We start from the raw sequence: 16,067 nt of genomic DNA, 5'->3' as shown, positions 1-16,067 counted from the left end.
ATAACCAAGCATCTTACACAGCTGTATATCTATACACATGTCCAGACAAATGTGCAAACATGCAAACACACCATTTATTACTCTAAATTCACCTCAGTGACTTATTTCCCCTATTGTCACTTAACTATATGCACAAATATAAGATGATCTAAACCATCCCTTGAAATGATTTTTGAAGGTGTTAAACGTTGGACATTCCTCGACAGTAATTGGTGAACTGTTTCAAACATTACCACCTAAAACAGACAGAATGTTTCTAGAATTGCTTGTCCCAGTGACTCTGGTGATTGTACCCAGATAAATTTGTGTTGCCTATTAATGTTTTCACCCTACGCAGTGAACCAGATTGCCTATTTTATAGGCTAAGACGTTATCAAAACTTGAGAAGCTATTCTTGTCAAGAATAGGGACAGGATTGAGAGTTCTTGTCAAAAACCTTCAATGCACTCTTAGATTGTAACATTATGGCCTTGAGAGTAGATGCACATGTGATCAACCAACTGGTAATACAATATTTTATATGGGAGGGGAAAAAAATTAATACAGAAATAACTTAGCTGCATTATCTGATAAGCTTTTCTGATATACTAGTATTCTTTTAAATGTCTCTCTTAAAAAATAGTAAAAAACACATCTATCTGTGGAAATTCAAATGTGTGTGTCAAGATTTTGTCCTCTCTTTGTTTTACTATCTATTAGGTTTAGCTTTCCCTGTTCGTTAAACACAATAAAACTAAGAACTCCCACCATTTATGAGTTATAAACAAATAAACCATCAGCATGTTGTTTGATCCATTCATTCAGTTTGATAAAAACGTCGGACAAAGGATAGAGACACATGCTTTGAAGGATACATTGGGATAATTTGTTGAGCACTGCAGCTTCACTGGTGCTGAACTTGGAGGAATAATTTGACGGAGGCAGTGGTCCTCTTTAGCCTCTGTGGCATATTTATTTAGTTTCATTAACAGTGGACATCTCTCTTGAATTACATCTCAACAGAAGAAAAATAACGTGACAACACGTGTGTCCCTGACCTCTTTAACTTACGCCTCACAGCGGTGACAATTAGGTACTACACCTCACTTGGTAATAATACACTTCATACACCTTGGCATGAGCACACAAATTGAATCTCCTAACATAATTATTTTATTTTTTTAGTGGTTTAAAACTACTACATCAATCAAAGAACCTGCAGAACATTTTTCTCCTTAATGTGCTGCAGTCCTCAGAGGGAAACATTGGAATTGAAGTCAGACATCAGCTTCATGTAACAGTGGTGTGATAATTTGTACATTTAAGTTATTTGTGAGATCGTTTATTTTAGCTTGCAGTAAGCATGTAACTGGTTAATTCACAATGTTAGTTAGCTAATGCCATGTTTTGTATATTTCAGTTTTATGATGGTCAAAGATAAGGCAATGGTCAGAGGCCATTCTTGAATAAATCAGCAAAAAGAAAGAGAAGTCTGTTTATTGGAGCATCGTTATCTTGCGGTCTAGCTGGTGAAAATTAGAGCTCGGGGTTAGGACAGAAAATTTACCAGTATGGATTAAATAAACAAAATATTAAAATACTTTTTCAAGAAGGCTTGTGAATTGTTTTTTTCAAACTTTGTTTTACATCGATCATGAAAACAAAAAAACATTCAGAAAAAAGAAAAATATCCAGCATGATAAAAAAAAAAAAATAATAATACAATGAAATTACAAATGAAAATATCAAAATAAAACCACACACAGAAAACTGCATGATTAATTTGGGAGATTCTGCAATAAACCAAGTTGACTCTTCTTCAGTTGAAAACATGAAGCCTGTGAATCTGCTGGTCATGCTCTTGTTGTCAGGATGGAAGCATGGACCTAAAATACTCACAATCAACCAGGCTGGGGTATCGTTCTGTCTCACTAAGGGTTTTCCACCATACCACACACCGGTCCTGTCTCTGTATATTTTAGTTTTTCATCAAAAGCTCTTGAATCCACCGGTGATTTCTTCTGATCATGCTGTTGCCACCTCAGTTCATGCCAATCTAAGTCTCAACATAAGTAGTTTTAAAAGTCTGTCTTTCTTCTCTCTATGAAAGATCAATCTTCTGTCGTTTTCTGATGACCATTTTAATACTATTATCACATCTGCAGTTGCTGATTTTTTCTTTGACTCTTGAGAAAAACAAATTGGTCTGCTCATGTCATGGTTTTGTTGAGAACCCAAAGGCAGTGAGGCAGGCAGACAAAGTGGCAGCAGATGGTGTGTTTTAATATACAAAACAGGCACAGAACAAACTGTGGAGTGGAGAACTGAGCCTGACTCCCTTTGGGTTTGTATCTGAGTCACTTTCATGTTGGTTCTGTTTTGTGTTTGTGCTGTTGTCTGGTTTCTGTGCTTCTGTGTGTCAGTTTAGATTCCCTCAGTTGTCTCTGTCCTCAGACCTTTCTAAACTGTTCTCACTCTGGTACTGAGTCTCCCATCTGTTTCTTCTTCTGGTCTGTTTGACCTCTTGTGGTGATGCATGCAACTGCATCAAGGACAGGATGCAGAAGATCAGTAACTGAGCGTGAGAAAAAGCTTTGACATAATTAGATTTTTACCACTACTACAGCAGACTTGTATGCAGGGTAAATTCTGCATACTTCAGCAGTTCAACTAATTTCATGCAAATATTCAGATAATAAACCTCCGGTATTCCCGTGAAATACACATGAACAATTTAGTTCAGTTAGAAAATAGCTTTGTAATTACATACACTGTACATGTGAATATAAAATAAAACAGAATTGAATTGTCCATTTTAGATCTTTACAATTAATTTGTCTTTCTTTGTCATCCATTGGCTGCAGCAGGTTGGGAGTTGGACTTGGTGGCTCTGTTCACTTGTGCATAAATTGTTTCAGGCTGGGTGGGCTGGTGGGTACTGGTGTCATTACGCTGCTCATCAGGATTACCAAAGTGCACCATAGCATAAGTCGATGTTATAGCAGCATCTGTAGGACTTTCATACAGATTGTGGTTTGGCTTATCCTAGAAATAAAATTTAAAGAGGAAAAAAAATGTCATTGTTACATTCTGTGAGAGCAGACATGTCAGAGGAAAACTAAATGTTTATATGAATGTATTATGATAGAAAAACAGTAAAAAAAAAAAAAAGTGAGAAGCAGGTGATTTTAGATGGTTTATTTAATAGACCTAAACCTTTTTTTTTTTTTATGGTGCATTTGCTGTAAACTGTTTGTGTAGAAAAAAGGTTGTTTGTTGTCTTAAACTGAAATTCACTTTGTTCTCAAGAGATAGTTCCGACTTTCACACTTTTCTAATTGTCTGATAAGTTTGACAAGCAAACAGGGAGAGTTTTTCTTTTAATGAAGAACATACTGCTTACCTCAGAAATGCCATGCCCTGTATTTGATCTCCTCTTTCTTTTACCTGCAGGTCAGTCAAAGAATAAAGGTTGTTTGGCTTGAAGTGATTAAACTCTTATTTTCTTTTAAACTCAAGTCTGACAGCACTTTAAAAAACTAATTCATTTAAAGGCCAAATTATAGATAACAGCAAAATTTATTTGCTTTGTTTGGTGCTTTTTTGTTATTGTCTTGTTGCAGAATGGATTATTTTGCATTTTTTTACAAATACAGGAAGCATAGTAAAAATTCAATATTTGAAAGCAAATTACACTCATAATGTCAAAATTTTGAAACTTAGAAAAATCACAACTGGCCTTTAAATTGTTTTTCAAAGCATTTAAGTAATTTTAAAACAGATCTCTGAAAAACCGGCTTTGGTGATACGCCCCACTAAAACAGAAATAGACTACCATACATGGATGATGTTGAACAACTTGGACCTACAGAACACCACTATCTGCTGCAGTAAAAAGAAAACAGGGCATCTTGACAAGAGAGACCTCGCTAACAAGAATATGTTTAATAACTGCATGGCAGTTTGTTTCCAACACAAAGGTCTGGAATGAGTGTTCCTACTTTCCTTTTCTATGCAGGAAACATGGGTTACATGTTTAGTAATGTTTTCCTAAAGGATAATGGAAATAAACGGAATATCGGCTTTAAGGAAAGGAGCAGCCCAACCTACAGCAGAAGGACAAGAGCACAACAAAGTTCACGCTACAGCAGAGACTGATAGGTCTACCATAGGTAGACAGTCAAGACAACCACAGAAGAAGAAAAAGTTTCTCATGCAAGAAAACATGTGGCTCCACCTTGTTTTCTATGAGTGGGGAAGAGCAACAGACACCTGTGTGAGTTTGCACATCAATTAAAAAGGTGATCTATCTTCCCTGTTCACAGTAAACCACCCAGTGGAAGAGATCATGTTGAGGTGAAGTGACTTTTATTTGCAAATCAAACTGTGGCGAGTTGGATTAAACCAACCCATATGCGTACACAGCAAATAATCCAACATTGTTCTCAAGTCTGCCAGAATTATATGTTTTTGAATTTCAGTAATCGTCTCAAGCAGTCACTCTCTGGCGTGGTGAAAATATAGGCAGACTGGGCTCACGACTGAGTGTTTTTAAATCTCTGCCTAGGGTGCCAGTCTATTAGGTGTCTAAGCTGCGGCTCTCACATAACGTTTTTCTTGACTTCCTTCTCCTTACTGGAAACATTACATTAATGATCGTCATTATGAAGTTACATTCAAGCTGAAGGATTTACTGTAACTTCTGTATTCTTTATTCATTCCTGTTAGAGATCAATGTTCCATCCATATTATCTATGCACTGCAGCAACTTTTGCTTTTGTTCCTGGAGGATTTTTCCACTTTTCCACTTTATACAGTTAATGCATGAAAATAAATCTAACTGTAATGAGCTAAGCTAAATGAAAACTTGTAAAAGGAATAAAGTAAAATAAGATATATAGTGACCTTTTATGATGTTTTGATAGATTTAATAGTATGTTATTGTCATATTACGGGGGTGTTAAGCAAAACCAACGTGCAAGCTGGAGCATCAAAGCCGCATGGTGAGTTTGGTGACTGAACAGGTGACTTACAGGAGACGTAGGAACATGGAGTGTGAGCGCAGTTACTAACATGGAGCAGGTAGACCACACATGGCATGACAAACAGTCATGGACAGACTGAGCATGAAAAACATAAAGATCCAATGACAAGCAAAACCAGAAGCAGGGAGGAGAAATAACCAATGAACTAGAGGGGCTAATGCTTTAATCTATTTAAACAGATTATTGTGTCTTAATCTTTTTTTTACTTACTCTGTCTTGTAAATCAGTTTTAACTTTAAACCTCTGCATTGCCCACAGGCCAAAATCCTTTATAGCTTTTATATCCTCACCTGGCAATCATAAAAAGACTAGCAGGCTAATAGCCTTAGAAATTAAAGTAAATACACAAATGTACATTTAAGCATGTACATACCTTAAACACTTTTTAACAAACTAACCTGGTTTTTAAACTAAATATGCTTTGCTGAAGAAAAGAAAAACTCATCCCTTTTTGCAGTCAAAGTGATTTTGATCTATTTCAATTGTTATTAAGCATTATGTGTTAATAAATCAATTAAGGCACAAACACACATTCTGACACTTAATGCCAAATATTATTCATACCTCTGTCAGATTTTGGTTTAAAACTATTTATATTCAACCAGACAGTTTGTTTCTGATGTTTCTGGTTATGAGACAGAAATCTCTAACAAGATCAAAAATAATAATCAGTTAAAAATAAATGACCTATTTTTCTTTACATTTTATGAGAAACACCATGTCAAAAAGAAATTATTCGCTTTGTCAATAATCAATGGAGCAATTTTTATTGACATTACAGCAATAAAACTCTTCTTCAGACCAACGTTTTGCATGTTTCCACTTGTATTCTGATGATTTATCTTTGGCGATGAGCCCCAAGTCTTTGAGGTTGGAAGGCCTCCTTGCCATTACCCTAATTAACCACTCCAAAAGATTAATGTAGCTTCCAGTCAAAACAAGACATCTTGGTCAAATTCAAAGATTAGTTTAAACCTAAATCTGACAGGGGATGAATCATTGTGTGTTTAACTGCAGGTTCATGGTGTTCTATATTCACTTAACGACTAAACTGAACATAACAGGTTTGGAAATACAATGTACAACATACTTCTTAGAGTCAACAAATTCATTAGAAGTGGAAAATTAAGAGATACTTACATTTGTACAGCATAAAGATACATCCCACTAAAACAGCTACCACTGCAGCTGATATCCCAGCTTTGACGGCTGTGTTGGGGACTGTAGAAAGATTTTTTTTAAAAACATTTTAGAGATACTTTAGTTAAGTTTACTTTCTGTTTTACAACCTTGGTGCAAACAGGATTTAAAATTCTGAAATGTCTGACAGCCCAGATTAAAAATAGCTGCTAAAGTTAGAGAAAAATGCTCAGTGTAGCTCAGTGTAGAAGTGCTTTAAATGATCAGTGTGACTAATATCATAAACATAAGGACTATTTAAAATACGGACTGTAAAACAAAAAAAATCCTGATTATCTATTGAATATACCCACAAAGATAATGTATACAGGTCAGTAGTCACATTGCTTAAAGCTGTGGTGTGAAATAACATACTATTAATATGCAGGTTAAGGTTAGGGAAACTGTTAGTGTTAGCCACACATAGTTATGCTGAATTACTTGAGGTTTTTATGTAAAATATCTAACTGCCCAACACTTTCAGTTAAAAAGTACTAGACTATTTTCTTTAAATCTTACCAGTTTTTTTCTCACAGAGAAATTCAACAGCCTCTGCATCCTGTTCCCAGCTCACATGGTTGCTATGGTTACAGATGATGGAGCCTTCATCTACGTAGACTAACATGGAGGAGTTCTTCAAGTCTGTTTGCTTTAGTAAATGGCAGGTTTGGTTGACACATTGAAAAGTTCCACTAATTAGAGAATCCACCGTTATACACGTCGCGGTGAAGTTACAGAAGCTGGGGTCATTTGGGGTCACTGTTAGGTTCACTGCAGACACTCGGTCTGAGAAAGAGAAGGTGTGATTGATTTTAAAACTATAAAAACATTTAGCAATCATTTCAAAACAGGAAACAAACAAGAAGAAACTTACCTTGGACTCTGACTGTGTATTCAGCTACAGTGATGTCTTCCTCTCCACTTGCTACTGCCTTATAGTCTCCACTGTCACTGTGTTGCACATTTCTTAATAGCAAAGAGTAGTTTTGTGCAAAAAACTCAGCTCTATCTTTATACGTTTTGTGCAATATAGTGCCACTGGAAGATTTGAATTTTACAATGTTAAGAGTGATATTAAATTTCCAAATTAAATCATCGTTGGCGCCAACTAGAAATTGGTTTACATCCAGCCGCAGGTCCGATCCAGGCGCCACATATCTAAGGTCAGAACCTGAAAAAAAACTAATTTAGTTATATTTTGATGATGAAATAAATAATATATTCATGGTCAGTCTATGGAATATCCTGAAATTAATTTTAACATTGCAGAGCAGAGAGGAGGGTAGCACTGTTAGCTCCCAAACCCGCAGAGCTCCACAGGTTCTCCCGGTCAATTAGAATGGAAACAGAAACAATCAATCCAAACATTTCATTATTTATACACGTGTTTTATGGATAGCATATAGTGTTAAAATATCATTGTTTGTACAGCTGTTATCCATATAATACCTTATGTAAGATTTATGATTATTTATTATGAGCATTTATCAAAAATTATTATTCAAAATAATAATATACAGAAGAAATCAATTCTAACCAAAAATCATTTCTTACGAATAAAGATCAGAGACACCATCTGGTGGTGTGATTATTGGGCTAACAGCGCTTAATAATTACAATTAGTTAATTATCATTAATAATTGATACTATTAACCAAGACCATGTCAAATGTCACTGTGTTAAAAACAGCTTTACTGAATAGTGGAACGTTAACCTCATCTTGACAGATAATCACTCTTACACAAATGATCACAAACACTGTTGCTTTATCTATATAAAAAATGTATTAAACCAATAGTCCCTCTTACAGTCAAACTATTCTGGTCCAACAACGTTCACCTAAATAAACATGCACTATTATACAAAAAGATGTACACTAATATTAAAAAATAAGGATGTTTGTTGGAGGGTAGATGGAGATCAAACCAGCAGTTTATGGACAAATGAGAATAAAAACAATTTGGATTAACCTAGGAAGATGATCAAAAACCACTACGCTGTGAAACCTTTCTCCGTGTGTGTGTTTCGGCAGCGGCTATCTAGCCACTAGCAGCTGATAGCCCCAAATCTCGAACAAGGGGTCATAAACTAATGCAGAAGCTGAGGATGAAATGAACAATGGAGTGGCCAGAATACGGGGTCCAGACTGCAGTCTGTTTCGAATGAAAAACTTCAAAAGTTCAGCTTTAACTCCTGGCTGATTAGCAATCAGCAAGACGAACGCATCCAACTTTAGCACAATCGCTTGTTACGCTTCCATGGTAGACAGACAGCAAATCAAAACACTTCAAACACTTCAATCAATATCGCCGGCAACAAGTTAATTCCTTGGATTAACTAATGGTGATCCTAATTCACCTTAACTATACCTCACCCTGCCCAGAAATTACTTTGACATCGATTTCTTCTCTTCACTGGCTGGAGGATGAGTCGTGGGTCCGAAGAAAAAAGGGGGTAACCAGAGGGTCACGTGTCCATTTTAACTATACTTCTCCCCTCCATCAAAAACGGGGAAAATATGAGGAACAGTTGCAGTTGAATGAAAAACAAGGAGGAAACTTGTCTCCTTGGAAATAAAACCTGTGGGTTTCACATGCGCTTGGGTTGCGTCTAACAGTCTTTGATCAGATTTGAATCTTCTGATCTTCTTGTATCAGACAGATTTCCAGCTTTCAACCTCTTCCGGGAATGGCCAGTGTAGAGGAAAAGTTTGTTTCCTCTGCTTTTTATAAGTTCTGATGACGTCAGAGTTTTGATGCCTGTTGAGCTGTGACGTCAGTTGCTTTGACAAATGCTGAGATGCGCAGTAGACTCGTTTACCTGACCAAAATGGCAGGTGTGACCCCAACACTTATTACTTTTTGTTATTCTGCTGTCTTTCAGAGATATTAATATAAAGGTCTGACCCCAGTGTCAGAGTGTGACATTTTTTGGACTTTGTTTGTGACTTTGTTGTTTACTCTTTGCTTAGTTGTTTCACTTAGAATAGTTTCTTTATGTCTGTCATTATTATAGTTCTGTATCTCCCTTGGATTCTCTGTGTTTATTTATGTTAAGCATTTTGTTCCCTCTCCTAGTTTAGTCCCTTAGGTTTAGTTCTAGTTAGGTCAGCTTTAGTTACTGTTTACATCTTTGTTTGTCCTCATTTCATCTGCTTTATTCTCAGCTTGTTCTATCAGTGTTGGGTTAGGTTTGTTTACTTTTCTAGTCTGGGTTTCTTTATGGTTTCCTTGTTTTGTCCTTAGGTCTTAGGTGGTGGTTACCTCTAACTTCTCAGTTTCCTTTTTAATTCATGTTTATTCTTGATTCAATGTTTTATTTATCTTGGTCTATAGTTTTCGTTCAGGTCTGTTTCACTGTTTTGTTAATTAGTCCTTTTCCTCATGTCTCAGTTTTATTAGGTTCACCTGTTCCCTCTGCCTTCCTGCCTCTTTGTCTCACTTGTTCTTAGTTCCTTTGATTACCGTATTTTCCGCACTATAAGGCGCACTTAAAAACCATTAAGTTTCTCAAAAAATGACAGTGCGCCTTGTAATCCGGAGCGCCTTATATATGGATCAATTGGTTAATTGGTTGATCCATACTGGTTGTACACGGCGCTCTGTCAAAATGTTTCAGTACGACTGGTAAAATACAAAGCCGCACCGCTTGCAGCATTACGGCTACCGTAGTCAGGGGTGTCGCCGAAGTAATAGCGGTAAACACCTGTACTGTGCTTACTCCTAGTCCAACACCACTTGTGTGTGTATAACAACCCCAAAATGGCACCTTTCAAGAGACACGCTTACGATGCTGAGTTCAAACTCAAGGCTGTCAGCTACGCAGTCGAACATGGGAATAGAGCAGCAGCGAGAGAATTCAACAGTTAACGCTACTATATTGTGAATGTACTAACGTTTGATTTAGTGCATCAAACTATTTCTTTTACGTGTTTACTGAATCAGGGAAAAGTTCCCTTTCACGTTTTAACTAACATTTGATTTCAACTTCAACTTCATAGACTCCAATGCATTCCTAACGTGCGGTTGGCTCTATTCAATAGAATTCTATGTAGAGGAGACCTTACCATGAGAGTGAATGGAGTTATCAGAACGCTGGTTTGTAGTGTATTAATAAAGTTTGACTGACTGACTTATCTGACTGTTTTGTTGATATTCTCTTTAGCACAGCTCCATCTAGTGGATGCATAACGCAACCCCAGTCAAACGTTTGACTGCAGTAGCTTCTATTCTATGCGCCGTATAATCCGGTGCGCCATATATGAAAAAAGTTCTAAAATAGGCCATTCATTGAAGGTGCGCCTTATAATCCAGTGCGCCTTATAGTGCGGAAAATACGGTACTTGCCTTTGTCTCTCTCTGTACATTAGTTGGTCTTGTTTCATTATGCTTTGTTGGTTCCTCGCGTTCCCTACCCTGTGCACTACCGCATCCTTGTCTTGAATCCCTGCGGTATTTATGTAAGTTTAGCTCTGACCGCCACCGGTAGGGTTCGGGTGGACGCCTCCTATGCTTCCACGAAGAGTCCAGCCGCCACGGCTTCCTTGCAGCTGTTTCCTCCAGCGTGGGTCCAGTCCGGACCGGAGAGTCCACAGCAGGAGCTCATGAGGCTGCGGATGATGGACTTTACTGGGTACCTGCGGAGCTTCCCCGAAGAATTGGACTTTGTGCACTTCATTTTGGAGGCGTAGTTCCTTGGGAGGGGTTGGCTCGATACTCCAGTGCCACTCTCCCCCGGGGGACTGTTCGCTCCCCTCCTCGAGGCGGCCGCCAGATCGTCAGAGCCACAGCCGGCTGCCACCAGGTTTACGCCGCGGGTCTACAGGGCCACAGCCGGCCGCCACAGGCACCATGCCATGTTCCGGAGGAGCCCGTGGGCAGGTTGCCTCCACTTCCTCGCCATGCTCTGGGGGGGCCTGAGGGCGGGCTGCCTACACAACCAGGTCTTGAGCACCTCCTAGGTTTCCCCTGGGGGGTGCTCATGGAACTCATGCCTGACTTCACAGCACAGCCTGACACACTGCATGCCACACCACAGCCAGTCTCCAGTCTCCAGGCCCAAGCCTCTGTGGTTCCTGCTTGGGTCCAGGCCGGACGCTGGGCCAAGGTCTCCGCCGCGATTCAGAAAGCGCCGCAGACCTCCTGGCATCTCACTTCGTGGGTTCCTCTGGCCTCATCGCAGGCCCCCTAGACGCCTGCATCCTCGTCGTCAGCCCCCTAGACGCCTGCATCCTCGTTTTCTTTTTAAGCAATTTATTATGATTTTTTTTTTTATAATTATCATCTTTTTAATTATTCCTTTTTATTCTCTTTAATTTTTTAATCACCTTTATGCCACTGCAATGAACTTTTCCTATTATGTCTCTTTTTCTTTTTTTTTTTCATGTACAGCACTTTGAATTGTCTTGCTACTGAAATGTACTATATAAATAAACATGCCCCGCTGCCATCGCCACAGTGTGGTCTTCACAATGTGGTGCCATATTACATTTTTTATTTTTTTACCACATATAACATTTTTCATGTAGGCCAAGATCAATTTCAGGCTCATGGGACTAGAGCACCTTCTTTCACGTGTTTGCTGTGACCCCTACATGGATTGTGTCAGACATCAGGTGAGCCTTCTCAGTTATTTCTACTCATCCATAAAGACCTAATTTGTGTAGTGCTTAACTAAGAATAATACTGACAACACTTCATCTACTTGAACTGTGAATCTTTGCATCTCCACCAGGGTTATTGCAGGCCTCTTGGCTGCTTTTCTGATTCATGCTCTCTTTGAGAGTCCACTCAATTAAAATGACATTTTTTGATAGGTTTGTAGTCATTCCATACTCTTTCCATTTTCAAATGATCCATTAACATTATACTGCCCTACAGTTTATAGGGTTCAGGGAAATGTTGTTTTATGACCTTATCCTGCTTCAACTTCTATCAAAGCAATGTACAGGTCCTTCTCAAAATATTAGCATATTGTGATAAAGTTCATTATTTTCCATAATGTAATGATGAAAATTTAACATTCATATATTTTAGATTCATTGCACACTAACTGAAATATTTCAGGTCTTTTATTGTCTTAATATGGATGATTTTGGCATACAGCTCATGAAAACCCAAAATTCCTATCTCACAAAATTAGCATATTTCATCCGACCAATAAAAGAAAAGTGTTTTTAATACAAAAAACGTCAACCTTCAAATAATCATGTACAGTTATGCACTCAATACTTGGTCGGGAATCCTTTGGCAGAAATGACTGCTTCAATGCGGCGTGGCATGGAGGCAATCAGCCTGTGGCACTGCTGAGGTCTTATGGAGGCCCAGGATGCTTCGATAGCGGCCTTTAGCTCATCCAGAGTGTTGGGTCTTGAGTCTCTCAACGTTCTCTTCACAATATCCCACAGATTCTCTATGGGGTTCAGGTCAGGAGAGTTGGCAGGCCAATTGAGCACAGTGATACCATGGTCAGTAAACCATTTACCAGTGGTTTTGGCACTGTGAGCAGGTGCCAGGTCGTGCTGAAAAATGAAATCTTCATCTCCATAAAGCTTTTCAGCAGATGGAAGCATGAAGTGCTCCAAAATCTCCTGATAGCTAGCTGCATTGACCCTGCCCTTGATAAAACACAGTGGACCAACACCAGCAGCTGACACGGCACCCCAGACCATCACTGACTGTGGGTACTTGACACTGGACTTCTGGTATTTTGGCATTTCCTTCTCCCCAGTCTTCCTCCAGACTCTGGCACCTTGATTTCCGAATGACATGCAGAATTTGCTTTCATCCGAAAAAAGTACTTTGGACCACTGAGCAACAGTCCAGTGCTGCTTCTCTGTAGCCCAGGTCTGGCGCTTCTGCCGCTGTTTCTGGTTCAAACGTGGCTTGACCTGGGGAATGCGGCACCTGTAGCCCATTTCCTGCACACGCCTGTGCACGGTGGCTCTGGATGTTTCTACTCCAGACTCAGTCCACTGCTTCCGCAGGTCCCCCAAGGTCTGGAATCGGCCCTTCTCCACAATCTTCCTCAGGATCCGGTCACCTCTTCTCGTTGTGCAGCGTTTTCTGCCACACTTTTTCCTTCCCACAGACTTCCCACTGAGGTGCCTTGATACAGCACTCTGGGAACAGCCTATTTGTTCAGAAATGTCTTTCTGTGTCTTACCCTCTTGCTTGAGGGTGTCAATAGTGGCCTTCTGGACAGCAGTCAGGTCGGCAGTCTTACCCATGATTGGGGTTTTGAGTGATGAACCAGGCTGGGAGTTTTAAAGGCCTCAGGAATCTTTTGCAGGTGTTTAGAGTTAACTCGTTGATTCAGATGATTAGGTTCATAGCTCGTTTAGAGACCCTTTTAATGATATGCTAATTTTGTGAGATAGGAATTTTGGGTTTTCATGAGCTGTATGCTAAAATCATCCGTATTAAGACAATAAAAGACCTGAAATAAATCAGTTAGTGTGCAATGAATCTAAAATATATGAATGTTAAATTTTCATCATGACATTATGGAAAATAATGAACTTTATCACAATATGCTAATATTTTGAGAAGGACCTGTATGCTTGGTGGGTTGCATCCTGAACAGGTCACCTGTCACTGGACCACAACAAAAACATGAGACAAACTTTGTGTATAAACAGATCCCTCAGTTCAATTTAAATTATAATATTATATCAGAAATGTAACATTCAGTGTTAGGACTACGAGAGGGGTCTCTAGTTTCCTTCCTTACCATCACTGAGGACCACCAATTTGAGCTAAATATATCTAATATAACATAAGTAACACAACAGAGTCCATTTGACCTGAGGAAGCTGCAGAGAAATGTTCTGCTACAGAACCTTCCGGTCACTTTCTACAGTTAATGTACAAAGGGTCATCACATGCTGCATCATGGCATAATTTCTTCATTTATTTTATTAAACCTTGATTTAACCAGGAAAGAACACATTGAGATCAAAGGTCTCTTTTGCAAGTATGTATTTGCCAAGACAGGAGTGGCACAAAAAAACTCAGCATCTCCACAAAGAACGACCCAAGTACACCATGAAATCTCCACAAGGCCGCAAAGATCATTGTTGGAACCCAGCTCGCTGACCTTGATCACATTTATGAGACTCACTGTCATAGCAGGGCCAAAAACATCCAACACACATCTGCCGTCATTCATTTCAACCACTGTACTTTACTCCAGCAGATCATACAATACTATATAATAATTCAAGAAAATATTAAAAACCACCACCTCTTGTCTCCTTTGTGTCCTTCCTACTCCCCCACTAACAAGCCGTAGCACACAAACATTAACGTTTCACTTGTCCTTTACTCCAGTAAGTGCTACCTGTATTTTACTGAATCCTTTTGGAAAAGGCATAATGACAATAAAACATCTAAATGTACTAAAGCAACATATTGACAGTAAGAACATGCAAACCAAAATCAAGCCCAAGATCTTTTCACTGTGACACGATAGTGCTATCACTTCAACCTGCGGTCCAAAAGAAATCTAAGATTTCAATACAAGCCCAACAAAAATAACTCAACAGAAATCAACCATTCCTAAAACAGCAGTGGGCATGTAGTACCATTTAAAGGTTTACCAAAAACTAAGACATTGAGCCACAAAGAAACTACTTGTCACTGCATACTGTATCAAAATTGCAGCTAAAACTGTTTAGTGAGATTCGCCCTGCGGAGAGTCTGCCAGAGTGAGTATTGATTTTTTTAATTTACAAAAATAGACAAAATAACAATTTGATGAAGCATACATGATTTACTTCCTTATCAAATAAGTCCAGAGCCCAGTGGTTAATTTATTTTTAGTCTCTTTAAATTTAAGCGGTAAAATGAAAGGGTGTTTCAGGCATGATGAGCTAAATTTAAGGAAACTGATAGATGTTAATGTTTAACTACCTTCAAATGTATTAATCTATTGCGTAGCACAAACACACATTTATGACTGATGGCAACTGTGATCTAAAATCTAAAGTTACAATTTCAGTAGCACATTTTTTTATTATGATCTTGCTTAATTATTTTTTTAATATAATGTTCCTATCAGATTAATGAAAGGTTTCATGAACTGAATTGAACTGAATTTTACCAGGAATCCTGCCTTACATTTTTTCTCATACGTGCTCATGTCTAAAATTGTTTACGTAAAACCTTTCTTCTCCTTTACTTTGCTGTTTTTCTGTTCCACGGGTTTGTTAATGAAGTGTTACAGATTACCACAGTAACTGTTAAGCAGCTTATAAAATAAAAAGCATAAATTTTACCTTTAACCGAATCGAGCACAGAAACGAGAAGAAGCAGAACCACCACTGCCATGACTTTGTTTCAACTGCAACGTGGCATCAGGAAGTAAAACATTTATCACTTAGTCAGTTTCCCCATTTCGAAGAGAGTGTATTACAAAAATACCCTATCTCAGCCATGAAGTAATATATAATATTTTCATTATATACATATATACATCCATCAAGTGTGCCACAAAACGTAAAAATAGGATCACACTAAGGAAAGGTAAATAAAAGGTGAAGGGTTTATTCAGGACAGCAACATGTGTATCAAAATCTGCAGTTGATCCAAACAGAATCTTGCGAAACAGAAAAAGACGAACAACCATCCCAGGATTATTAGAACCCTTGTTCCTCTCATCCATCCCTCATGGCAACCTTCTCATTATAGTCTACCAAAATCAAATTGAGTTGCATATAATTGTACAGAACCGTGAAAAAGTATTTGAAGTCCTACTGATGTTTTTGCTTTTTTGTAACACTGACAATTTTCAGAGCATCAAACATATTTTAATATGAAAGATAAACAAAATAAATACAATATTTTGTTTTTATTTTATGATTTC

The 16,067-nt window shown here is 38.3% G+C and overlaps 1 protein-coding gene across 2 annotated transcripts; it reads right to left on the bottom strand.

Moving 5' to 3' along the window:
* Positions 1-927: 927 nt before the first annotated feature.
* Positions 928-15,614, bottom strand: LOC124869859. 2 transcript variants are annotated; one of them, XM_047368024.1, is made up of 5 exons: positions 15,481-15,614; positions 7,078-7,374; positions 6,723-6,989; positions 3,383-3,426; positions 928-3,024 (listed from the first exon to the last, which is right to left on the bottom strand). In XM_047368024.1, exons 1-5 carry the CDS (start codon positions 15,530-15,532, stop codon positions 2,827-2,829), a joined length of 858 nt encoding a protein of 285 aa, XP_047223980.1. In that variant the 5' UTR covers positions 15,533-15,614; the 3' UTR covers positions 928-2,826. The 2 variants fall into 2 exon arrangements, with proteins under 2 accessions (XP_047223980.1, XP_047223981.1); XM_047368025.1 differs by lacking the exons at positions 928-3,024; positions 3,383-3,426 and adding an exon at positions 6,121-6,245.
* Between the last annotated feature and the right edge of the window lie 453 nt (positions 15,615-16,067).

Source organism: Girardinichthys multiradiatus, chromosome 6 (assembly GCF_021462225.1).
Source record: "Girardinichthys multiradiatus isolate DD_20200921_A chromosome 6, DD_fGirMul_XY1, whole genome shotgun sequence".
Classification (NCBI taxonomy): Eukaryota; Metazoa; Chordata; class Actinopteri; order Cyprinodontiformes; family Goodeidae; genus Girardinichthys; species Girardinichthys multiradiatus.
This window is presented reverse-complemented; position numbering and strand designations above follow the sequence as displayed.

Bases quoted from the DNA above. Each gene is read 5' to 3' on its own strand.
- LOC124869859 (XM_047368024.1), bottom strand. From the start codon at position 15,532: ATGGCAGTGGTGGTTCTGCTTCTTCTCGTTTCTGTGCTCGATTCGGTT. The intron at 7,375-15,480 runs GTAAAATTTATG...GTTTTTTTTCAG, and splicing joins TGTGCTCGATTCGGTTAAAG to GTTCTGACCTTAGATATGTG. The intron at 6,990-7,077 runs GTAAGTTTCTTC...TCTCTTTCTCAG, and splicing joins ATACACAGTCAGAGTCCAAG to ACCGAGTGTCTGCAGTGAAC.